At 49.8% G+C, this 25,753-nt stretch overlaps 1 protein-coding gene across 13 annotated transcripts in view; it reads left to right on the top strand.

The window, feature by feature from the left end:
* SLC12A8 (solute carrier family 12 member 8) overlaps positions 1-25,753 on the top strand; it is a 121,595-nt gene that overhangs the window by 53,618 nt on the left and 42,224 nt on the right. For all 13 annotated transcript variants that reach the window (XR_004320250.1, XM_032480844.1, XM_032480833.1 and 10 more), the window contains one exon: positions 19,056-19,169. Coding sequence is in view for 12 of the 13 variants with exons in the window: in XM_032480844.1 (XP_032336735.1) it covers positions 19,056-19,169 (114 nt within the window). In the remaining variant the exon portion in view is untranslated. The remainder of the gene's footprint in view (positions 1-19,055; positions 19,170-25,753) is intronic.

Here is a 25,753-nt window from a genome sequence, read left to right as displayed (position 1 = left end):
TTGCTGAGAGGGTCGCCTGGTTGGGTGGGGTCTCAGGGGAAATCTCTCGGACAGTGGACCCCTCAGGACCAGCCTCTGCGTGGTCACCTTTGGCTCAGGCTCCCATTTCTGTTTCAGAGATTATGTCCAGGAAATGAGAGTCATGGAGTATTCGGAGATCTTGGGGCAGACATCAATGCTCATGGCCCACATCCTCGAAAGATGTAAGCGTGGAGGCATTAAGGGTTTCCTTGATTGTCCAGTACAGAGAGGCCAGGGTTATCCCATGGGCCAGGAGGAGCTCTCCAGTTTGAACTGTTTTTTAAACAACAGTAATTAATTTTCTGATGGTTCTAAAGGCTAGAAATCCAAGATGAAGATTCCAACTGATTTGGCTCCTGATGAGGGACTCTGGCTTGCACACGGCCAGCTTCTCTCTATGTCCCCACATAGCCTTTCCTCAGTGTGTGTGTGTGTGTTGTACATGCGTACCTGTACATGTGTGGGTGGGTAGGGAGAGAAAGAGGGAGAGAACGAGTGTGTGCACACTAGTTCCCTGGTGTCTTCTGCTAAGGCACTAATTCCATCTGATCAGGGCCCCACTCATAACCTCACTTAACCTTATTGACCTCCTTGGAGGCCCCATCTCCAAGTATAACCACATTAGGGGTTTGGGGATTCAACATATGAATTCAAAGGATGGGGTGGGGATACAAACATTCAGTCTGTAGCAGACGGTGTATACCAAATTACAATTCTATTTTATTGAGAATAACACATTTAATTTTAAAATATGAAATATAAAGTCTATTTCTTTATAGTCTTTTTTCTATCCCTTCTTTTTTTTACATAATTGAGCTCACACAATATATAGTATTTTTTAAATTAAAATAAATGTAGCAACATTCAGAAGTCCCAGATGGAATGTAACATAAACATGGGCTTCATGACATGTCCTATCTTGAGAATTTTTCTTAGTTTTTCTAGTTAGAAAAGCAAACAAATAAACAGAATAACCAGGACTAACTTAAAACTCCACATGAGTTTTAAAGATGCAGAAAACGTAAAAGCTGAGCAAGGTCAGTAGGCTTTTCTCTTCAGTGAGGAAGCTGCAGATCAGGTGGGAAGCCATGCCTGGGCTGAGTGCGGGCACTTGCGGAGAGGGAGGGAAGGCAGGGGGGCCCGTCAGTGGCGGCTGTGGCCCGGGCAGGAGGAAACCCAGCCTGGACAGACGCGGTAGAGGTAGGGTAGAGACGAGGATCAGATGCAATTTGGGAAACGATTTTGTGATCTCATCCTCTTAACTTGGTTCTAAAAACTTCTTTCTTTTTTCCAACCCCTCCCTCCCCACCCCACCTCCCTCTCTACCCACATGTCACCACAAAACATGCACACACTCCTTAAAGGCAAGCAAACAACATTTTTTTAAACCAATGAGACCCTTGACTGATTTTTCTCTTGTTAGTTTCTGATCCAAAATAATAAACAGAGATTGTGCTGTAAATATTTGTCTTATCCCACACCACCGGCTGTGTGAATGGACACACACATAAACCCGTGCACAGGGTCACATGCACTGCGGACCTGGCCGCCTGGAATACTCTGTACAAAGCACCCAGCTCAGCGCCGGCACACGAACCCAAACATTGCACTCCTTCCCGTAAACCTTGGCCAGCCCCAGCCATGATCCAGTGACTAAAGCCTGCTCACTCTGAACTCAGTTCATTTGCATGGTGTCTAGTATGCTTTGTGTTTTCAGTCTTTTTCACATGCATCCTCTCTCGTTGGACAGCAGGCTCCCTAATTAGCTCACCCACATGCACCACGAGAGCGTGACTAGACAGCCAGGCTGGGGTCTCTGGATTATCACTCTGCGTGGCCGGCATTTGCATGTGAAAATAGTGTCTGCCTCCCAGTCTGTGGCCCAAACAACAGTCCCTTTCACCCTGAACTCAGGGTCTAGAGATGTGAAGGGGAAAACTTCCCCTGCTTCTCCAAGGATTTGTGTCACTTTCCTGAAAAATTAGGACTATCGAGTTATGAAGGGTTTTCTTTCCTTGCAAGACTAAGCCTAATGATTAAGAAAAGTGGTTCATAAACTGTTACGCAGCTCTTAATACTTCCCCACTTAGGTCTAAAGGCCATCAGATTTTTATGTCTACATCAGGTGGTGCCTTACAGAAATCTTGTCATGCTCTTGTCAGACATTCTTCATCAAATGGCCCAGGCACAATAAATGTTTTTTGGAACACTAACTATATTTCTGCTTATAAATAGAGGGAAAAAAAGTGAAATAATTTCTGAAGAAGAGAGTAAGTTGTGGATCAATTCACATTGCTACAGATTTCCTGAATTTAAGATCTGAAGACGGCGAGTGACCTAGGAAGGTGATAACAGCTAATGTTTACAGAGCACCCTCTGGGTGCCAGCACTGTACTGAGCATCTTACACCCCCCTTTATCCTTACATAGCCATGGGGTCCATGAAGATGAGGAAAATAAGGTTCAGAGAGGTTATCTTGCCCAAGGTCACACAGCTAGTAAGCTGCAGAGCCAGGATTTGCACATGGCATCTGACCTCAGGGTCCATGTCCTTCGTAACCAGCAAGCTCACGCTGCTCCTGGCCACTCTACTGACTGAGCAAGGAAACAAGCAGGACACTTACGGCACGACATTTAACGTGCATTTGGACCAGCTGCTAAATAGGAAAGTGGAAGGGCGACTAGAGTTAGCGTTCTGCTTTGGGAGACATGAAGCCAGGGGCCTCTCAACCACTGTCTGTGGGACTCTGGGCCCGGACCCTGCCATCTGCGGTCTCAGTCACCTCAAACCAAACTTGGTTTTGGATTCATCATTTGTTAGAGGTCAGTGGGCTGTGGTCCCTTCCCGACCTAACCCCTCATCTGCTAGTGCGCAGGGCGGGCGCCATGGAAGGACGCCGGCCGAGAGCAGCACGCTCCGTCGGGGGATTGGGGTAGGAGGGCTTTTACCTGTTTCCTCACCTGTCAGACAAAGAGGCTTCTCGCTCCCATGGTTGGTGCTCCAGTTATATCCGGCTCACAGCTCCGGGCAGAACTCCGTATGACACCGCCTGCCTGCCTCCTCGTGCTTCCCTCGTGCCTCCCGGCCTGCAAAACGTGTCCCCAGTGGGAAAGCACCAGCACGTGCTAAAGGGAGGGAGGAGGGTTTCACCGTGGGCCGTCCTTTGGAGTCTCTGAGAACGACAAGCGAAAGCTTCAGAGACAGCATGAGAGCTGGTGGAAGGTGAGAGAGTTTGGCAGGCAGCTGCGGAAAGCCCTCTCTGTGTTGGATTCTGGGGATGCCCAGAGCTGACAGGAAATGCGGAGGTCATCGTTTTAAGCTGTAGGAGCCTCCGGGTTGGGAATCGCGTCTTACTGCCTTTCCCCCAGCATCTTAGAAAGGACCTGGCACGTGGCTGGGTCTCAGTCACACGTTGCTGAGTGATTGACTGGGAAAGGAATCAGAGCAGCCAGACGCCAGTAAGGCAGAGGGACACAGTCCTAGAAGACGCTGGTCAGGAGTCTCCAAAGTGGAGTGGGGGGTGGGGGGAGCATCTGCTGGCAGGGCCAGCGCACTGCACACACACCTCCTTCTGCCTCCCCTGCTGTCTTCCTTCCATCCACCATTCAGTAACAGCCAGCTGCTACTGAAGCCCCCAGGGTGCCAGGAGTGAGGCTCCAGGATACAGTGGAGACTAAAATGGATATGGTCCCTGTCCTCCTGCGTCATGGCGATGACGAGGGAGGATCGTTGTTAATGACAATGATGTGCTTTAGGGTTAGTGCTACCAAGACACGGGCTCCTACTAGCTGTGTGGCTGTAGGCAAGTCACTGAAACCCTCTGAGTTCTCTCATCTGTAAAATGGCAATAAGTACCTCCCTGGAAGGATGTTTTTTAGGATTATAAATAATGGTGCATGTCAATAGTGGCTTTTTCCCTTTGAGTTTGTGTGTGTGTGTTGCGGGGGTCTCTTTCTGTCCCCAGCTGCTTTCCAGAAAATGAGTACTTAGCGAATACTGTAGAGAGTAACTTTTTGGTTTTATTATTTGGATTGCAATTTATTTTATTAAACTTCTTCCTGCTCTTCTTAAACTGGCAGAAACCAAAGGGTGAGATTTCTTAAGGTATAACACCTTTTAATCCCAGTTGCAGAATATCATTAGAAACGTTCAAAAGTAAACAAAATAATAAATTCAAACAGTAACTCTGTAATTACTATCCAAATGAACACCATTGGGAACTTAAACATGCCAGATGCGATCATTATATGAGCAGGTAGGTAGGGCAGGTCCTCCAGTTTCTACAGCCAGGGAGGAAGTACAGCTGTGGCCTAAAACAGACTAATGGTAGCAACCAAACCAAGCCTAGATATATTTTTATTTTTTCTCAAATTTCTATCTGAAGTAAAAGGAAAATCCTTTTGCTTTCTCGTGCTGCGCTGGCTCAGGGGGAAGCCACTTTTCAGAGCCCCGCCCCCTTGGAGTTACTCCACAAGCCAGTGCCTGCTGCGTGGACGGGTGTGCTCACTCCGTGCACACAGGGTGCCCGGGGAGGAGGCCTGGGAGACTGGCCTCCAGTCCTGGCCCTGTCACTGCCTCACTCTGTGACCTTGTCTGTGCGCCAATTTCCTCACCTGGACCAGAGATAGAGAATAATGATAGCTGCCTCACAGATTGTTTCGAGATTAAATGAGGTGGTAAACCTTATTCCCTCAATTCTCAGAGACCACCAACTTGACGACACACCAAATTTTCAGGTGGAAAAAAGCATCCCATTAAGTCTATATGTTGATGTAAGACAGCCACTTTTCAGGAAATCAAAGTGTAAAAAAGAAAAAAAATCACACTCAAATTGAGAGATGCTTGATTAAAGTAAGGCAGTCTTATTATCGGGGACATCCCTCTGTGTTGGAGGAGCCACAATCTGTGTCCTAATGTCCCCGTCACTGCCCCTCTGCTGAGCAGTCTGAAATGGAGCTGCCTTTCCAGCATTTCTCCTGGTGCCCCGCCCCCACCAATCAGATGCCAAGCCCAGAGCGGGTGAGCTTGGGCACATCGTGGTTTCCTGTTTGTGTGGATGATCCACCTTGTAGAGAATCAGAAAATACATCAGCAGTTTCTTCAGGACCGAGCAATCCCTCCCCTTCTGTAAGTTTCTTTTATACCTGACCTAGTGCCTCCCAACCATTTTCATGTCGCTGCACAACCAGAAAATTATAATATTTGTACAAGACTCCGGGGTAAGGGGAGGAGCTATTGGGCCAAGAGGTCAAAATCCTCGTCATCTGGACCCATTCAGGCCACTCCAGCGTGGCCGCCTCCTCCAGTTAGTTTCTACAACGAACGAGGGGGGAGGAGGGGGGGAGGAGGAGAGGAATGAGGCCCGGAAAAGGAAACCCTGGTGATGTTCACTGGTGTTCACTGGAGAATTTTAAGAGCCTCTTATTTTTTCAAAGTATTCTTACAATAATGGTCTGATATCTTGATCAAAATACCCTGTCGACCATGGGTACCATAAACGAACAAGCTCAGAACCACTGTCAGAACCCCTGGGGAGGCTCACTAGTAGAATCATGTATGTTTCCTAATGGCCCAAGGCCTGGGAATCTGAATTGTAAAAGTACTCCAGGTGATTCTTCCTGTGCTGACAGATCTAGGAACCACTGCCTTAGAGGCCCTTGGTCGGTTCCACCTGGCTCTATACCTTTTATGCCCCGTGTGTTCATTTACCTTTTCTACTCCGTAAAGGTAGCCTTTCTGATGCAGTGGTCCAAACCTAGTAACAGGGCACCTTACCCGGGAGCCCAGTCCTGCCCCCGGTGTGTGAGGAGGAGGCCACAATGAGCAGGGAATCTGCAGATCTGCTGGGCCAGGAGCTTGGCCTCCCAGGCTTGCAATTTTCTACAAGACCAATGTGTCTTAGAGACTGGTCTGGAGACTGCCTGCACTGGGGTGACCTAGACACTTGTTAAAAAATATCTGAACCAGACTCTCAAATTTTGACCTAGTCACCTGCATTTTAAGCCAGCACATTGGTAATTCTTATGCACATTCAGATCGGGGAGCTACTGCATGTGTGTGACTTAATCCCTTTGATCTGCAAAGGGTTGATTTCAAGGTAAGCCCACACTGTTACCTGGGCCAAAGGCAGACCTTTGCATAATAACCACCCATGCACATAGCTGGCTCCTTTGAGTAGTGAACCTTGCTTCTAGTACCACTGTTGGGATAGTAACAAGGAGAGGGTGTTTAGGTCTCAGAATTCTATCAGTGAAGCCAGTGGTATAGTTAACAGCCTGATGTGATGGCTTGAATACTTGTAAGATTCAACACATCCACCTCTATCTTAGTTTAATCTGGCAGTGGGGGTGTTTTTGCTCTGGCCTTTAGGGTCTCTCAGTCAGGGTGGAGCTTCTAGAGTAAGTGTTTTTAACAGGATCCATGAGCCCCTGAAATTGCAGGCAAAATTTTATGTGAATAAGTATATTTTTCTAGGAGAAGACCCAGAACTACTGCCAGATTCTTGAAGGCATCTTTGACCCCCAAAGGGGAAAGATTAAGGATTTGAACAGAGGAATTTTTAAGGATTAGAACAGCGAGGAACTATAAACAAAGGCTCAGGCCTGGATAAGGATTTCTGAACTTTTGCAAACCGAACCAGCAAAATTGTGATCTCCAGCATTCCTTGAAACACACCTGATTTCTCTCCTCCCTTTTTCCTGCCTCATTCTTTCTTCCTTTTGGGTGGTCAGTCTTTCTCTGTTTTTCCTCCTCCATCTTTCCCCCTCTCTTTCCTGTGTCCATTTGGTCATCCCTCTCCCATCCGCTCACTTACTCACCTAAGTAGAAAGCAGAGCACATTCTTTTGTTTGTTCTGCCTATGGAATAACATTCTGTGTTGGTGGTTCTTGTATTTAAAGTTAGGGGAGACGAAACTTTACCATTTGTCTGGTAGAACATTTAGGTACCCTGACTTTCTGGCTTTGGGGGTCCAGGCCTTGATAGGAGGTTTTCTGGGGGCAGTGGTCCTCACTCCTGCCTGGCTGGAGGAGGGAGAGGGACAGGCAACTTGTTCTGAGTTTGCCTCTGATGAAAAAAGAGTGACCAGAATCCCAGGCCTCTGGCTCCAAGGCCCTCCTTCTCTCGGCATTGGATTATTTTCATTTGCTGGCTTTGGCTGTGGAAAGCAGAGAAAGGAACCGTTAGGCCGAGGGGACCCGGTCACGGCTGCAGAAGGAAACCAGAGCTAGCGCTGCCGGGCTCCGTCCCTGCGTCTGCTCCAGCTCCATGAGCAGGAGGGGGCTTGGCTCGCCAGGCTCCCTGGCCAGCGGTCTGGGGGTAGATGCCTGAAGTATGAAATCATGGGCTTGGGAGGGCCTTCTCACTGCTGGGCCGCGCCTGCCTCGCCCCAAGCAGCTGGGAGTTCCAGGGAAGTGGCGGGTGACACCCTGAGGGATGGGCTCGCGTCTCCTGCCTCTGCTCCTCCCTCCTAGCAGAAGGGGGCCTCTGGCTGTGGGAGGCGAGAAGGATGCACTCTGCGTGGCTGTGAAGGGGCAAAGGGTGGCACTTTGCCTCAGGCATTTTGGGGGCACTTACTGAGTTGAGAGGCATTTTCGTGGATCTGTGAGGGGCATAAGGGCAGGAAGACATGTCCTCAAGTCACTCACATTCGGGTAGGGAGTGAGGTGGCCATCTCCAGCCACAGAGAACCAGCTAGACACTCCCAGGCCGACAGTGGGTGGTGCAGAGAGGGCCAGCTGAGCTGGGCTGGGCTCCGGGAGGCTGGTCTGGGTGCTGTGACCTTGGAGCCTGCGGGTGCTGCCAGCGGGGAGTGATTTGCTGTGGGTGCCTTTGGCAGGAGAATGCTGCCTCCTGGGGGCTGACGGTAGATGAAGCCCCAAATCATGAACTCCAGGTCCCTGACAGGTCCAGCGCTAGAGGTTCCCAAGCTTGTGGCAGGAGGGACCCTAAGCCTGCTCACCATCTAATTTATTTGTCTCTCCAGTACCAGGCTTAATGCTTGCTGGGGGCCGGACCATGCAAATTCACCTTCAGGGCCGTGATCTGAAGAAATAGTGAGCCCTCTGCCACAGGGTTAGCCCAACCCCAGCACACAGGCTCTGGACCCCAGGCCAGCTCCAGACAACGGAGCAGCCCCTAGAATACCACCCCGGGGATTGCATTTGCCAGTGAATTTCTGGGCCCCATAGAGAGTTGACAAGTGACTGTAAGTGTTGGCCCGATTTGAAAGATTGCATCATATTTACTACAGTTGTCAGAGCCATGGCTTTGGACTCAGACCTCTGTGTTCAAATTCCAGCCCAGCTCTAACTCATTGCATGGACTTGGTCGAGTTAGTTAACCCTTCTGACCGCTCTCCTCATTTCTGAGGAGCAGGTAATAACGCCTGCTTTACTGGGTTGTCTGAGCATAACATAGGATAATATATGTAAGAGGCCTAGTGTCATAGCTGGCATGGAATGGGTGCGTAATAAATAATAATTATCATTATCGTTGTTCATCCTGGAAGAGTAGGTCCTGGGAGGCCCCTGGGTTATAGTCTAAGACAGCGCTTCTCAAGCTGCAAGACCTGGGGATCCTGTGAGAATAAAGGTTCCATCCACAGGTGGGGGCAGGGGAGGGGAGAGCCGAGATTCTGCAGTTCTCACCAGCTCTCAGTGGTGGTGATGCTGACGCTGACGCTGCTGGCCCCAGACCAGACTTCACGTATCAGGGGAGGGGCGCATCATCCAAGTCCCCTAGAGGAGCGTCCCTGGCCTACTTTCTCTTTGCTCTCACCCAGGACAGCCCAGTTAAAGGCATGTTTATTCCAGGCCAGCTCTCATTAAGTGGGACCCACCGCTCCCAGGCCTGGGTCCCAGTGACCAGGAGAACATGTGCCAAAAAACAAGATTGGGACAGTGCCCTTGACTCTGCTGAAGTTTTCTGTGTCGTTGAGAAATCACAGTCTGTGCTTCTCGACAGCTCTGCCTCAAAGCCCCCCACCTGTGACCCCTAAATAAAACCCCATGATTTCTAGACATCAGCAGAGGATCCATAATTTCCACCTGAGCTCCTGAGAACATGCTGCTGCCTGCCCAGGCCAGCCCAGAGGAGTCTTGCGCGGTCAGGTGTTTCACTGGCAGCCTCACTGGCCTTGCGGCAGCTGAGAGCCATAGCTTACACTCTTCTGCTTCTGTCCCAGGAGGCGGCTTGCTGTGGCGGGAGAGTCGGGGTCCACATCTGGGACTACTCTGTACCTGCAGCTTTGCCGCTCCCTCTCTGATCAGCCTTGGCCGGAAAGCTTCCTATATTCTCTATTCCATACCCGCAAAGCAGAGAGGAGCCCAGGCCAGAAGCAGGGATGCTGGAGGTGGTCCCTTGCTTATTTGTTTTTATTGTGGAAATATATATATAGCATAAAATTTGCCATTTTAACCATTCTAAAATGTGCAATTCAGTGGCATTAGCTATATTCACCATGTTGTACAACCCTCGTAACTATCTGCTTCTAAAACATTTTCATCACCCCAAGCAAAAGCTACTTCTATGAAGCAAAAACTCCCCCTTCCTCCCCCCAGCCCTGGATGGGCCTCTATTCTATTTTGCCTCTATGAATTTACCTATTCCAGATACTTCACGTAAGTGGGATTGTACAATACTTGTCCTTCTGTGGTTTTTCCACTTAGCGTAATGTTTTCGAGACTCATCTGTGTTGGAGCAGCGTCAGCACTTCGTTCTTTGTGGTGGCTGAAGAGTACACAGTGTACAGATATGCCGTGTGCCGTTTGTCTGCTCATCTGTTGATGCACACTGGGGTTGTGTCTGTGGCTTATTAATAAAGTATTAAAGCTTTTGCATACCCCGTGGGTCTAGGCCATGGAGACACACCAGAAATAAGACAGCACGGTTCCTCCCCCGACCTGGCAGGTAACAGGCAGTGACAGCAGAGACAAGTGTCATCAGAGGGCCCGTGGAGGCCCAAAGGACACATTGGATGGGGGTTCTGGTCTTGCCTGACCAGTTGCTAACTTCATGGTGTGGGGTTCTCCTTTTTTGGGCCTCAGTCTTCCTGTTTATAAAATGAACTGAAGACTAAAGACCCCTGCAGCAGTCTTCTATGGGCCAGACAGTCTATGGTCCTGTGATACTGAGTCTTCTGCTCTGGGATTCCATTTCTTTTTTGGGTTGTGCTTGAGGTGGTGGGGAGAACTGCCCATGGCTGCAGAATGGGGAATGTGGGAGTCTGGATATTTCCAGCATGATGCTTGGCAGGAGGGTGGCCCTGCTTGCATAACTGTCTATGCTGACTGCCCCCTGAAGGGGGCCCCCTGTCCTCCCACCCCCTGCTCAGCTGCCTGCCTGGAGAGTGTCCAGGCAATGGGGTGGGGAGTGACTCCCAGGTCAGAAAGCTGAACCCCCACGGAGATTGGAGCTGTGGGGGGCAGCTGATGTGGGGGACCCCCAGTTGGGTTAAATTATTTGGGGGGATACAGGAGGGTGTACACCAGAGGCAGGGACAGTCAGAAGGAGTAAGTGGTGGCTGGGAGGAACCCACAGCCTGGGTGGAGACTTCCTGTCAAAACAGCCTCTTATCCTGGCGGGAGAGTGCATTCCTTTCCCCCAGGAGATAAGAAGGCCAGATTTTCCTTTCTCAGGGCTCCTTTGAGCTGAAAGTGGTGTTGGGCAGGCCAGTGGGGGCCCTGCGGGCTAGGGGGTGGGGGCTCTGTAGTCCCCTCCGTCTGGCCTGACCAGCTGGGCTCCTGGCTCCCCTCCCAGATGCTCTGCAGCCTTAGGTTGGGTCTGGTCTCCTCCCTGTGCTCTCATTTCCTTACCTGACAAATGCACCTACCTCATCAGGAGGTTGTGAGCGGATATATAGAGAGCACTTGGAACAGTGCCCGGCACAAACCCTTGTTCAACGTCGGTGACAATCCCTGTTATTGTCTCAAGATACTTCTTTGTGTCCTGGGTCCAGGTGAGGTGTGAGTTCCTTAACATTCTAGGGCCTCTCCAGGGGAAAATCTCTTCTCATCTCAACTTGCTGACCCCAAGGCCGTTATAAGGAAAGTTTCGATAAGCATTTAAAATAGAGCCCATGTCAGAGGATGGAACAAGTTCTTGGATGTTAGAATTCATTCTTCATCAGGAAAAGGTTCATCGTCCCTTTCGTAAGTGAGGAATCCTTTGCTCAGAAGGAACTCCAGGACTGGCTGCCTGAGATTGTAAGGGTTGGCAGGAGCTTCTCTTCTTACTGGAAACTTTCAGCCACCCCCTCCCAAGGGGGCTGCCCTGACATCCCCCCAACCCAGGCACTTCATGCCCTGGGTTTCCCGGCCCTGGGGGCTTTTCCAGCTGTTCCGGACAGCCAGTTGTCTTGGAGGGTGGAGGCCTTCCCTGGGGGCCTGGAGGCTCCAGGCGGCTCCTCCCTGCGCCCTTTGGGCAGGCCCAGCCCCACTTCACACTTCCCTTCTGGCCACTGCTGGAATGCCCAGCCCTCCCTCTGTGTATTTTCTCTCTGGGTGGGGGCCTCGGAGCTGGAAACCCTGCTCACATCCTCACTCCACCCTCCCTTTGGAGGACCAAACTCAAGAGGGCTGAAGCCAGAGACGGGGTTGTGGTCTGGGGAAGGCTCCTGGCTCACTGCCCAGAAGTCCCATGGGGACTTGGGGAGGGAAATCCGCGCTGTGGGTGGCTGCTTGGGGTCCTCTTCCAAAGCCATCACTATTGCCTCTTCCATCCCTCCAGTCCACCATCAGTACAGTCCAAGCCAATACAGCCTGATCCAGTTCAATTTCACAGTATCTCTATGGCACCTATAGTGGACTGGCCTGTTGTCACCCACTTGACTGGGAGAGTCCAGCAGATGGGGACTTAGTATTTGGTGGACTCTAAATGGGACTGGAAACTAGGGTTACTTCCCACTTTCAACTCATGCCTTTTGAGTAGCTGGCTTCTGTCTCTGAGCTGCAGTTGCCTCCATTGTTAAAATGGGCCAGTGAATTAGAGCTTGAAGCTTTCAGTATCTGCACTAATGGACGGCACCTGTGACTGTAATAATGGACTATCTAGAGGCAGTACTCGTAACTCATAATTGCTGTGTTTCATGAACAGATTAAAAATGTGGTAGTGACCTCAGTTCACAGTCTGGAGCACACCTTGTACCAACAGCCACAGAGAAAGGGAAGGGTAATAGGAGGTAGGGGGCAGTGCTGACAAGTTCTGGAAGCTGGTTTGGAATTTTACATCTGCCGCTGGAAATCAATGGCGGATTGGGACTATGTGCCCTGAGTCTTGAGAATGGGCTTCTGGCTGGCAACTGTCAACTGAAATAAATGCACAGCCTGAAAGTTGAGACCTTATGTTTTATTTGGCGGGAGGACTCGAGCCGGGAACTGGGATGATAGTCTCTCAGATGGCTCTGAGGGACTGCTCTAAAGAAGTAGGGGAGGAGCCAGGATATACAGGAGCTTAACAACAAAGACCAGGTAGTTGGAACAATAAAAGATTACCTGTTTTCTAAAGAAAACCAGGCATCTCCAGTTAAAAGAATTTAGTGCTTTTCTATGTATGGGAGGAAGCACACATTTGGGCTCATTGAATTCATTCCTTTGACAAGCACCTAGCTGTCTAGGGCCAGTATCCTGTCCTTTATTATTCTGAGCCCCCTCAGAGTGCACCATTGTGAGTGGCCGCAGAGGTTGGGCTGCAGGCTTGTCTTCACTGGGGGAAGTCGATGGTTTCAACATTCTTTGTTTACTGATATGGTTTGCAGTATTTTTCATTCACACAACCTTCAGAAAGAGAAGGGTTCTGAAAAACCATGTGGTATCTGCTACTGGGAGCATGCTCTGCATCACTTGGGTGCTCATTTAGAACGCAGAATCTTGGCCCATCCCAGATGGACGGAGTCAGAATTTGCTTTTCGAAGGGGAAAGTGCTCACCTACAGTCCCACAGCGGGTCTGTGGCAGAAGCAGGGTGTGAAGGCAGGGGTCCTGACCCTTGGTCCTGTCACAGTTCTCCCTTTCTCCCAGAGATCTTCAGGGCCTCAGGCTCCACCCCAGGGAGGAGGAGAACAGCCCGGACCTCTCCTAAGCAGTGCTCTTTGAGCTTAGTTTGGGTGCATCCTTCCTTCTTGTGACTGTGGCTGCCTCACCCACTGTAGCTCCCAGGACCTCACGCCAAAGCCCAGGGGAGGAAAGCCCCGCTGAGCAGCCCAGGCAGCCGGGGCGTGCTGGGTCTCACTGCCCGTCTGTGCCCACGTCAGACTGTCTGGGCTTGGGCCGTAACTGAGTGCAGGGCTGCGTGGGCAGGAGCTCTGTGAGGCTGCAGTGGCAAGATGGGGCCCTGGGCACGCCTTTCTTCTCTTTGTCACCGACCTCTCTTTGTTGATTTCAGACTTGTTGCCCTCTCCGCCAAGCTGCAGGTGTCTGTCCCCATGAGACAGAATCCCAGAGTGGCTGAGGTGGTGACCAGCGCTGGGCAGACCATCCTGGGTTCCCGTCGGGCTCCACTGAGGAGGGGGCCCTCAGGAGGAGCCACGTCCAGTGCGATGCTTGGTGCACCATCTGTACTTCCCTTACTGCACACCCTACTGTACTTCCTCCTCCTCTGGGGATGCTCAGTGAGCTCTTGGTGGCCTTCTCTTGCCCTCCCCACCCCCAGGCGTTGTTTTGGTCTGTGTGTCCCTTCCCAGAACCTCGGCCTCTCCTTTCCTTTTCCTTGCAGAGCGGCTCTTCCTGTGATCCGTCAGGCCCCAGGCCGCCCTTTGGGTCTGGGCAGTGTGCCCCTCCCGCCTTCCTCTCTCCCGGGCCCTCCCTCTGCTCTTTCTATTCCTGGTTGGACCAGCCTCTCCCATTGTCTGTTCCCAGGAAAGGGCTGTCTCGCTGGTCGAGGGGTGGGGGACCCGAGCCAAGAAGAAAGCCAGGCCCGGAAGCCCGCCGCCCCGCCTGGAGCCGCAGCTCGCAGAGGGGTGGCAGGGCCCACAGTGCCAGCGTCATTTTTAGAAATCTCGCTTTCTAAGTTAGTCAGCGGTCGCAATCCGACACCCACATGCGGGGGCTGATGACTTCCCAACAGCCTCTTCTAAATTCAGCAGACCCCAGAGACGGAGTTGGCTGGGGGTGGGGACACCACAGGTGCCACATAGAGCTTCCCAGCAGCCACCTTCCCAGAGGGTGTGGGGCCCAGCCCAGCCCTGAGGGAGCTGCGCTTTGTCGCAACTTGTGACCAGGGCTGACCCCTTTGGCCCAGGCAAGGTAGGTGGGGTCCCATGACATTCTTTGGGCGCAGACTCGGGCCCTGCAGAACGACAGCACCACTGGTGGCACACCAAGAAGCCACGTTACCTGAGTGCTGAGAGGAAGGGCTAAGCCTTCGAGTATCTTCCCTCTGCCTGTTTTAGCTTGTGTGTGTGTGTGTGTGTGTGTGTGTGTGTGTGTGTGTGTGTGTGTGTGTGTGTGATTTGTTTTCTCTCCTCACCCTGTTCTATCTTTGTTCTTCCTAAAAGCTCATAGCTCAAATGGGACCAAGGTATTTTTTTCCCTGTGGATACAGAAACAGACGTTCAGGTCAAATCCAGATACAGTCACACGCAGCAGGTGCAGGCGCTGGGCACCCCAGGCTTCTCAGAGATGGAGGACATCGGGTGAGAGCACCCCAACCCCCTCGGGTTGCCAGCAGAGTCGCTGAAAGGTTCAAGAGGCAAAGAAAAAGCTTTAGAAATCTCCGGGGAAACAACTCAGGATGAATTACAGGGAGACAGTGTGATAGATGGAAAACCCCAGACAGACCTGGGGTCCAGGCTGGGCTCTGTCTCTTCCCAGCTATGCACAACCCCCCATGGTGAATGTGGCATTCCATACGGAGACCCCCCTGCCTGCCCCCCACGGTTGGAGAAGGGGAGATGCTGTGATCTCTGGGCATGTTTTGTGGGGTTGAAGGAAACCTGGGCTGTGTGCGTCTCTCTGCTGGGGATCTGGGGACCAGCCTCCTGGAGTTGAGGCAAGGGCTGTGATACAGGCAGATCTGCTGTGTGATTTTGGACAAGCTTCTTCATCTTCATGAGCCTGGTTTCCTTACCTCGGATCTTGCAGTGTAGTTGTGAGGATCAAGGATGACATTGTAAAGGACTTGGTGCCCAGTGACTGGCATGTCGGAGGTGCTCAGTAAATGGCCGTTTGTCATTATGTTGAGAAGAGAGTTGCCCAGGATGCCCCTGGGGGACTTACACCCTTCCCATGTACAGAGAGACCCCTCCTTGTGTGGCAGGGGATACAGCAGGAAAACATTGGCCCCGTCCACTCTGAGGCAGGGTGTGGTGGCAGTCAAGGCTTGGGACATGGTAGGTGCCTGCAGAGTCTGGCAGAAGTCTCGGGTGCAGAGGCAACCCCTAAAGTAGAGGTCCTGAACCTCGTGGTCCATTTTCCCTTTGGAATTTTCAAGGAACCCCCCAGATGGTATCAAAGTGTGCTTTCATCAGATTCTCAAAAGGGCCCATGACTAGAAGAATTAAGAACCTTTGTTCCAGATACCAGCAAATGAGGCAGGAAAACCCGCTGTGAGAGGCCATGGCAGGTGGTGTCTGCTCAGCCCTGCACTCTGGAGCAGCTGACCTCACCCTGTGCCTCAGACAGCAGGTGCCAGCCAGCCGGAGACACCAGTGCCTGACCTGGGCACCCCTCTACATGAGCTCAAGGTGCAGCTGGACCGCAGATGAGGGGTGTGGGAGAGACTGGGGCCCCGGGAGTCGGATTGAGGGCCAGTGCGCCACGCCCCTGTGGGAGCCAGCTCAGGACTGGGGAGTCTGACATGGTGGAGGGATGTCAGGTGGGCAGAAGTCCTAAGGGACTGGGAAGGTAGGGGCAGAGGAATGAGACAGGTCTACCGTGCGAGCCCAGGGCTCCTTCTCATCCACTGGAACGTGGCACACGGGAAGGGTGGGCCCTGGGGTCCGCCCCAGCCTGAGTGGGCTTGGCCAGAAGAGTCATAAGGTCATAAAATGATCTCTCTGGGCCTTGAATTCTAGTTTGAGGGAAATCACTGCAGGATTTTACCTTGGAGCCTATTCAGAGACCTCAGGCTGTGGGCTGTGGGTGTTCCCTCTCTCTCTTCCAATTTCTTTTCTTTTTCTTTTCTTTCTTTGCTCCTTATTTTATTTCCCTATCTTATGTTTTTCTCATAAACCACTTAAATCATTTTGAAAAGCAGGGAGAGTATAAATGGAAATTAAAAAAAAAGAAATGATACTCGTTTATAGAAAAGCTTTCTGGAGAAAGTAGGCTTTTGGCTGTGGTATATTTTGTTTGTTTTTCTAAAAAATATTTAAACATTTTTTAAATTGAAGTATAGTTGATTTACAATGTTGTGTTTCAAGTGTACAGCAAAGTGATTCAGTTATATATATATTTAAAAGATTTTTTTTTATAATAAGTCAATTATACTCATTAAAGACAAGGTGGAAAATTTGTAAACATAAAAAAAGAAAGGAAAAGAAATTGCCCATAATTGTATTGGATGGACAACCACAATTAGTATTTTGGTATGTTTGCTTCTAGTCTTTTTGAAGACTATTTTTCTAGTCTACTTGAATGTATGCATTCAAACTTTTTTTTTACCCTATAAATGGTATACAGTTTTCTTATTTAACATATATCATATGTAACATGGACAGTTTTCTGTGGAGCTAAAAACTCTTTATAAGCATTTAAAATACCTCAGCCTTTCAGAGATGGACATTTAGGACCGCTCCCCCCCTTTATTATTCACATTATTGTAGGTGACACATTGACAAATATCTTTGTCCACTAAGTTCTCAAAGTTAAGGTTATTTCCTTGAGAACGATTCAGAACTGGACTTGAGGGGAGAGGGCCGGGCTCAGTGGTTGTCTGTGTGAGCATGAGCTTGTGAACATGTGAGGGCTGCGTCTGTGGTCACCTGCAGAGAAGGGGACCAAGGCGGGTGTCCTCCCCAGGTGCCCCCACCCTGAGTGAGCCAAGTGACGGAGTCATCCCCTCAGTCTGTGGATCTCGTTGGTGGGATGGAGGGAGAGAAAAGGCTTCCCAGTGACTCATCTACGGCGCCTGAAATCCCTCTGACCCTTCAGACTGACCAGGGCCACGCCCTTCAGTCCTGGTGACCAAATACCCGCCCGTGTCAGGGAGGCCCAGGGACTGCCACGATCAGGGAGCCTGATGAGGTGTTTACGTCCTGCTCGCCGGCCTGCCCAGCGCACGGCCCTGCCATCAGATGTGCTCAGACCTGCGCCTCATCCAGCTTGGCCGAGCCCTGTGCCAAGCAGGCTGGGCCGGTGTTCTCCTCAGAAAGTCTAGTCAGTGGGGTCAGCCAGCGGATAAACTGAAGTTAACTTAGCTATTATTGCTCTTTTGTTAATGAGGGGAGGACCAGCTGTGAAGATGCCAAACCACTCGGAAATGTTGCACCGTGCTTGGGATTTAATGTCCCAGGACAAATGCCGTGTTCAGGAGAAAGAGAGCGACTGGCAACGAGTTTTAAGTCCTGATTGGACTCCCAAGGGTCCCTTGTGCTTCACTGAGCTTTCATTTTTTACTATTTTTTTTGAAAAATATTTTTCCAATGAAGAGATGAATCTTGGAAGCTGTGAAAAGTGCGGCTCAATCTCATTGGGCTCATCCGCGAGCCAGAGCTCTTTTGTGGATGGAAGCTCAGGGTGAAGTTAAGCCCTGAATTAGGTGGAGGACAGGCTGGCAGGAGATGTCACCGCAGCCCTAGGAGTCAGCTCCAGAGGGATGGCTGAGTCCTCATCCTGTGTGATTGCAGGACTGGCTTCTCTTGGATTAGAGTTCATAGCAGCAAACCAACCCATTCTCGGAGGTGAGATGAAAAGCAGAGGCTGGATACCCCGGGTGTTCTGAGCCCAAGAACACCTGACCTGTATCTGAAAATTCCACAGTCCACAGATGCTGTTCAGGGTGACCTCCTTTGATGGAGAAGCAAAGTGTGTGTGGGATTGAAGCCTCTTCAAAAATGTCATCTAAGGCCATGTAAAAAATGTTGAGAATGCTTTGAAGAAATTGGATCTGAGATGTTCCTGCTATAAAGTAGTCTGGAACAAGTCAGACTGAAAGCACGGAAGTGAGAGACCCAAGAGCAAGATTCTCTCAGGGTGACCCATATTTGCACCCTGCCTGTCGTGTGCCAGACACAGTGTGTGACCATGGGGGACAAAGATCTGTAAGACTGGATCTCTTGCCCTAAGGAGTCTGGTTGGGGAAAGACCTCATATGATTGGTCCTGGAGGGCACTTAAAATGAGGAATCGATTCTGACTGGGGAGTTCATGCAAAGCCCAAAGGAAGCAGCATTTGAGATGGGCTTGAAGAATGAGCACCACATTGATGCTTAGAGACATAGGGATGGATATTGGCAGTGCTCTCGGGCAGGCTCGTCTGTGTGTGGCGAGGTAGTGGCAGAGGATGAATAGGAAATTGTGGGCTATTGCCAAGCTGTGGAGGGCTTTCATATTCATCTTAAGGAGTTTGGACTTCATTCTGGGGCTAATGGGGATCCATGGGAAGGTTTTTGAGCAGGCAGGTAACTTAATTTTTTAAATCAAGAGGAAACACATCAGTACATGCTCATTGAAAGATTTCAGCTATACTGGTCTATGAGCAAAAAATGAAAATGCTCCCCTTCCCAGAGGTAACTACTGTTCTCCTTTATGTCATTTTATTTACCTATAGCTGTAGATACAGACAAACGAAAGTTGGAGGAGGGAGGGTATAGATCAGTGGTATATTGCACACTTAGCATGCATGAGGTCCTGGGTTCAATCCCCAGTATCTCCATTAAACAAATAGATAGATAGATACACAAAAGTCAAGCCCCGGAAGTGGGAAGGGATATGGTTCTGTCACCTGTGTTCTCTCTCCCCTCCCTCCACCAGGCTCACACACACACAGTCATACCTACCTTTTACTATTTCAAGTTACATAAGATAGGACTTGTAGTCCAGGGAAGCCTGTACTGTGTCTTATCACGTGGCTCATTTTGCTTTCCTTTGTGTTATTTCAGAACATGGTTTTATTGGCTATTCACCAGAGCTGCTGCAGAACAACAGTCTGCCAGAGTACAGTCCCGGAGAGTCCTTTTTCACTGTCTTCGGGGTGTTCTTCCCGGCAGCTACAGGTATTGGCGTTGCCATTCCTTTTCACTCTCTCTCATGTTAGGGGTGTGAACACTTGCTTCCCCAGACTCAGTATGGATGGCCTTAGCTTTAACTAGAAACATACTATTTTAATAGATGGTTTACTTGTTCATAATTCCTGAAGGCCCCAAGATGATTTAATCCTCCTTACCCCTTATACTTATATATCGACACCTCTTGGCCAAGTCAGTAGAGGGGACATATTTTTCTTGGGGCTGAACAGATTGGATCCCTCGACAGGACAAGCTGCCCTTCCCACCCTGGAAAGAGTGCAGATTTGGTCTAGAAATTCCTTTTCTCTTACCCCAACCCATGTGTCTTTTCCTAGGAGGCAGAGAAATATTACTGTCTTCTTACCACACTGGGTTTGGGTGAAGCCAGGATCCCATAGACCATGACTGACTCTCCTCCACCTGCCTTCCCCATTTCCCACTCTACGGTGGCTGGAGAGGAGCCTTCCCAGCTGAGGTCCATGTAGAAGTCTTGTCTCATGCTTGGGGCCCCGGCCTGGAAGGCAGTCAGCTAACATTTTGACTAGATGCTCTGCAGGAAATAACCATTTGGAGGGACAGGACTTGTGCCCAGGGCACAGACTCCGAAAAACATTTCATCCTTGATCAAGACAGTGTCAGTGCCCTGGAATGCGGCTGATTTTGTCTCCTTATCCTGCCTTCCTTAATAGAGAGGAGAAGTTACTAGAATATTGAAAAATTTGAAAACTGTCCATATCAAATGTTGGCAAGGATGCAGAGAAACTGGAACTCACATGCATTAATGAGGGGAACATAAAATGGTACAACCATTTTGGAAGACAGTTTGATGGTTTCTTAAAAATCGAACATACACCCAGCCATTCCACTCCTAATTATCTACCACCAAGAAACAAAAGCATGTGTCCCTATAAAGACTTGTACATGAAAGTTCAAATCAACTTAATCTGTAAGAGTTCCAAACCAGAAACAACTCAAATGTTCATGAACAGGTGAATGGAGAGATAAATTATGGTACCAATACCATACAATGTAAAACTACTCAGCAGTTAGAAAACACGAGCTGTTGATGACATGTGCCGATATAGTGACTCTCAAAGTAGTTATGCTGTGTGAAAGAAGTCACACCAGAAAGAGTATCTTTTTGAAAAGAGGACATTATATAAAAATCCATTTATATAAAAATTCTAGAAAATGAAAACTACACTGATAGAGAACAGATCAGTGAAGGCCTGTGTGTACGGGTGAGGGGAGCAGGACGGAGGGGCAAGGAAATTTGGGGGGATGAAAAAATGTGTTCCTGACTGTGATGATGGTCTCCCAGGTGTGTTCATGTCAAACTTTTCAGATCATTACACTTTAAACATATGCGGTCATACCTCAGTAAAACTGTTAAAATGAAAAAGAAATTTAACAACTTTAATCACCTTTAACGACTTTCCAGGCTCCCACTTCTCCAACAACAGCCTATTTCTCTCCTCTCCGCAGCTGCTTCCCAGTCTTTGCGCTCCCAACTCTATTTCCCTGCCTCCCACACCGCATGCCCACTCTCTCCTTTGGAATTCTAAGTGTGTCTCTCCAATGAAACGGGTTCTTTCCAAAGTCACCCGTGACTTCCACCTTACTCAATTTAGCAGGCATTTAAAATTTCTGTGTGTTTGACCTCTCGGCCAGGTTCCATTTTCTCCCTTTCTCATGCTTTCTAGGGCACAACACCCTCCTCACCCCTCTATGGCCTCTCTGACTTGCTTTTCAAGGTGCATTTTCTTCTGCCTGCCCATCAAATGTTGGAGTTCTTCAGGCTGGGGTAGGCCCCCCTCTCTTCTTTCTCAACCATTTCCTTTGGCATTTCATCCACGCCCATTTTTCAGTGGCCACCTGCAAAGCTGACGACTCCCAAATGTATGCTTTTAGCCCAGACTTCTCTAAGCTTCCTGTCATATAGTCATGTACCTCCATGACATCTTTTCTTGGGCATCTCAGACCCAATTTGTCCAGAACCCAACCCATCCCACCTACCCACCACCCCCACACACAACTGATTCTTCTTCTCTGCTAATTGCAGGAAATGGCACCTCTGTCCCCCAGCTGCTCATGCCAGTAATGGGAGTGGCTCATGACACCCTCCGCTTTCTCACCAGCACCCTCACCCCCTAAATTTATTTCCTTTACCTCCTGCTTCTCTCCATCTCTGCCACGTGGCCGCTCTGCTCCGCGCTTCATCTCCCAGGATAACTGCAGTGGCTGACCTGACCCCTAGAGGCTTGCTCACGGGAATGGGGCTGGAGCCTCGGCAGTGGCAGGTAGAACCCTGTTCTGCAAGTCTGGGTGTGCCAAAAATAGTGCATTTCTCTCATTTTAATGAAGTGGAAAGGGAGTCAGTCTCTGACTCTCAGCCTTCATTCTGCCAGGATGACTAAAAACTTATGTCGGTTGTTCGTCATGCCTCCGCCCTGCCCTGCCATTCTGTTCCAGTGTCCTAGGGTCTTAGCAAGTAGCAGGGCGTGTGAGGGGGCTCCGGCCACTCATCACCTGTGTACAGAGTTGGGCCCTCCCGTCGTCCTGTCTGCAGATCCCTTCAGGCTCGTGCTCTCTGCCGTATCTGAGCCACTTTTAGGGACCAGAAATCTGCTGAGCCTGGGAACCCTGTGCTTAGAGTCTATGTACTTCTCAGACCTTCTTTTCTGGGGTCTTGCTGGCTCCCCACTAAAGCTGCCGGGGAGTAGGCCCCAGGCCCCTGTGGCTCCAGATCCCGTGGGCTGTTCTCTCCCTGCCCCAGCTCCAGGGGCCGTCTTCTTTTCTGACACAGGGGACACTGTTGTCGAGGGCCAGCCTTGTGGGCATGAATTTATGCATTTGCTTTGGGTCGCATGCTCGGGAGGGGCCCACACTTGGTTTAATGTGTTGCTGTTGCTAAAATTCTTAATAGTTTTCGAACAAGGGATCCTCTATTTTTATTTATACTGGGCCCTGCAAACGATGTAGCAAATTGGTTTCATCACCCCTATCCTCTCCCTAGTCATTTGGCAGCTTCTTTTCTGCTTCCTCCATCCTCTGAACTTTCCTAAGAGCCCAAGATTTTGAGAAACAACCCAAAACTGACTGCAGGCAGATTCTGTTTCTTCCTTGTCACTTATTTCCTCTGAGGCAATAAAATAAAGGTCAAGTTCCTCTTGAATGGACAGAAAAGGAAAGGGGAAAATAAAATAGAGGAAAATTTTTAGAAGTTAACATCTGAAAATATTTTCCTAGCCCCTCCCACTCCTCACCCCCCCGACCCCCACCCGCATCCTCCTCCCCCCTCCCCCACACAAAGGGAGCACACGCGTTCAGGAAGCTTCCCATGTGAGCGTTCGTTTCCTTGGGACTGGCAGTGAGCCCTGACGCCAAGTCAAGAACCAGTGGGTACAAGTGCCAGGTTAGCTGTTGCGCCTGAGGCAGGGCTCTGGGCCTCCGAGGAGGGCAGCACCCCAGGAGGTTGCCTCAGCCATGTGACCCTGCCAGGACCCTTCCAGGCTGCCCCCAGGGCTTCTCACCTTTGCCTTTGCAGGCACCGCATCATAGGAAGAGAGGGGATGCCTGGTCTGAGAGGGGGACGGGGTGGCGAGCCTCCACTCCGGTACCTCTCCCTCCAGAAAGGAATTAGCAGCAACCTGAAGTTTGAGGATGCCGCTCAGCAGCCCAGAGTTTGAGCAGGACTAACACTTGAGATCAGCTAGTCCAGAGACTCAATTTTTTGTCTTTTAATCCACATTTGCTTTGATAATCCTACTAAAAACCTGAAAATTCTAATGTGCCTCCCTGGACCAGAGAGGGGTGACTTGATCCTTTCAGAAAGATGGCTACCTGAGAATATTAGTCAAGCTTTATTTTCTGTGGTTTAAATTGTGAAAATATTGTTTCATAATATTCCAAATATAAAATCATAATATGAACAAACTACGCAGGCCTCTTGTACCCCGCTCCTCTGGGGGAATGTGTTTTCCTGTCCCTACCCTCGCACTGGCCCAACCAAGTTGGGAATCACTGATCTGATCCTTTATTTGACCAACTGGGAAAGGAGGAGTGCAGAGTTGCTTATGCAGGGTTGCTGAAGGTCACCCAGCTGACTGGTGGCCCGGGGTGGGCCACCATCCTGCTGTGGAGGCTTGCCCCGCCAGTTCTCTCTGTTTTCCAGGGGGCCCCAGTGTAAACACAGTAGGCAAGACGAGCAGTTTGTATCACTTGGCTTTCCCCTGGCAGATGTTCCCTTAAGCTATGAAAAGCATGGATGATTGGCAGTTTCCATGGTGATGGCTTTGCCAGGGATTAGCTCTGAGTGAGTCATGGCTGGGGCTTCCTGCAACGCCATCCTCTTCTGGAACCAGAGAACCTCCAGGCTGTAGAGAGGGGAGAGGACTTTGGAAGAACAAACACTTCCAGCCCCCCACACCCAGCATCCTCATCTTTGGCCAGTGACATGTTATTTAGGTTACTTTAGAGATTTTATCCTAAGGGCAGGAGGCTTCCTGGGAAGAGCAGCTGAAGTCTAGGTTTCGATGGCTCCTCTGGATTTATGAAGCAAGGTCTCCTGCCCCATCCTTCTTGCTGGGCTTCACCACACCCTGTGGTAGTGGCTGCAGGGAGGGGCTGGGGCCTTGGAGTAGACTCTGCACTTGCTTTATTTCTGAAAGCACATTCCTTCTCCAAGCTACAACACCAAACTTTCCCTGAACAACAAATGTGTCTCCCTATAGGGTTCTCTCTCTCTCTCTCTCTCCCTCTCTCTCTCTCTCTCTCTCTCTCTCTCCCTCCCTCCCTCTCTCTCTCTCTCTCTCTCACACACACACACACACACAATCCAGGGATCCGGGACCACAATACACGGAGGAACTAGGAAATGGAAATTCACTGGGAATAATACCATAGTGTGAAGTCATGTAACCCTTGTCTTCAAATCTCAAACTCTTACTGGAAGGGAAAGGGCCTCTTGTGGTTGACCACACCCAGCATAAAAATGTAGCAGGGAAACCAGCAGCCTTTACCAGAATGTCCACAGTACCTTTGTGGTCAAGAGCCCTGCTATTTCTGTGACAACCTTTGACCTCCCTGGGCCTGATTCCACCCCCCGCCCATCACACACACACACACACCCTGAGAAGCTCTGGAATCTGCTGGGCCCCTCTGGATTGGCTGGCCGTCTCCAGGACCCTCAGCTCTGGGCAACAGCGCTGGCCCTGCCTCCAGCCTGTGTCCTGCGTTCCTCTTTTCCCAAGATATCCCCTAGGTCTCCTCTGAAGTTGTGTGTCTTGTGTGTAAGATAACAAGGACCTGCTGGGTCAGAACGGGGTCCTGGCTTAAGGGACAGAGAGCCCCAAGTAAGGACAACCTGAAGATGGGGCCCACCCCACTGCCTTCTGATGGACTTATGAGCAGGAACAGGAGAGAAGAAGGAATCTTTATAGTGATTATATGTTTATTTTTATAATTTCACTTATAGAATTAATTCATAATTGTATCAAAATTATTATAATCTCTATAAGAATCATTATCACTACAAGAGCCTATGACACTGGGCACTGTGCTGAGCACTTTACAGCAGTCTTTCATTTAAACCTCAGCGCGGCCCCACTGCTTCTATCAGATGCAGATTTACCATGACGCTAGCGCAGCCTGGTCTTCAGGGTCCTTCACTTGCATGACCTCCTTCTAAAACCCTGGTCCCAACTTCACTTTTGTAATTTTGTACCCCCTTTTTAAAAGTTCCAGGCCCCATGGAATCTAGCTTCTTCTGTGGGCTGTATTATTAATCCATTTTACAGGTGAGGATACACAGACACAGAGAAATGATTTCCCCAAGGTCACCCCGACAGAAAGTGGTGAACCCTATTGCTTCCCACGTGCTTTGGAGAGGACGCTGGTAGGGAAGACACACGTTTGTGCCGAGCTGCCCCTGCCCCAGAGGCCAGCGTTTGAATGTCCCATTATTCGACACCACCTGTCTCAGCAGCATCTCTAAGGCTTCAAGAGGGTGGGAGACGAGTTCTGCCTCCAAGAATAGAGTGAAGAGGGGATGAAAGATTCCTACAGGAACAGCTAAATAAGGAAATCAGCCAGCCAGGTGTGGAAAAAGGGTGTGGCTTTGGAAATCAGGCAGAAGATAAGGAGAGGCAGCCAGAGTGCTGTGCTAGGCTCCCAATAAATGTTCATCCTAACTTGACAACAGTGCTGCAAGGTAAATAATCTTATCCCCATTTGCAGATGAGGAGACCAAGGCGCAGAGCGACTGCCTCCAAACAGCAACAGATGGTGGCAGATAAAGTTAAGTCCTTTAGCGCATGGATGTGCTATCTCACTGAAAAAGAAAAATAATACATTTATGAACTTTAAAAAAGAAAGAAAATGGGCAGCAGAGAAACAACCACACTATAAATGGAAAGAGAAAGTTGAAGGTTTCTAAGGCCCTGGATGGAAAAGCTCCCAGGAGGAAGCTTAGAAGTTCCTTAAGAAAAAGCAAGTAGTCGTTTAAGGAACAACTAACAGAAAACAGAAAACTTAGAAAAACTATTAGGCTTTTGCTTTCCCTTACAAATTCT

Source organism: Camelus ferus, chromosome 1 (assembly GCF_009834535.1).
Source record: "Camelus ferus isolate YT-003-E chromosome 1, BCGSAC_Cfer_1.0, whole genome shotgun sequence".
NCBI lineage: Eukaryota > Metazoa > Chordata > Mammalia > Artiodactyla > Camelidae > Camelus > Camelus ferus.
The sequence above is the reverse complement of the archived record's forward strand: the minus strand, read 5'-3'. Positions and strand labels throughout refer to the sequence as shown.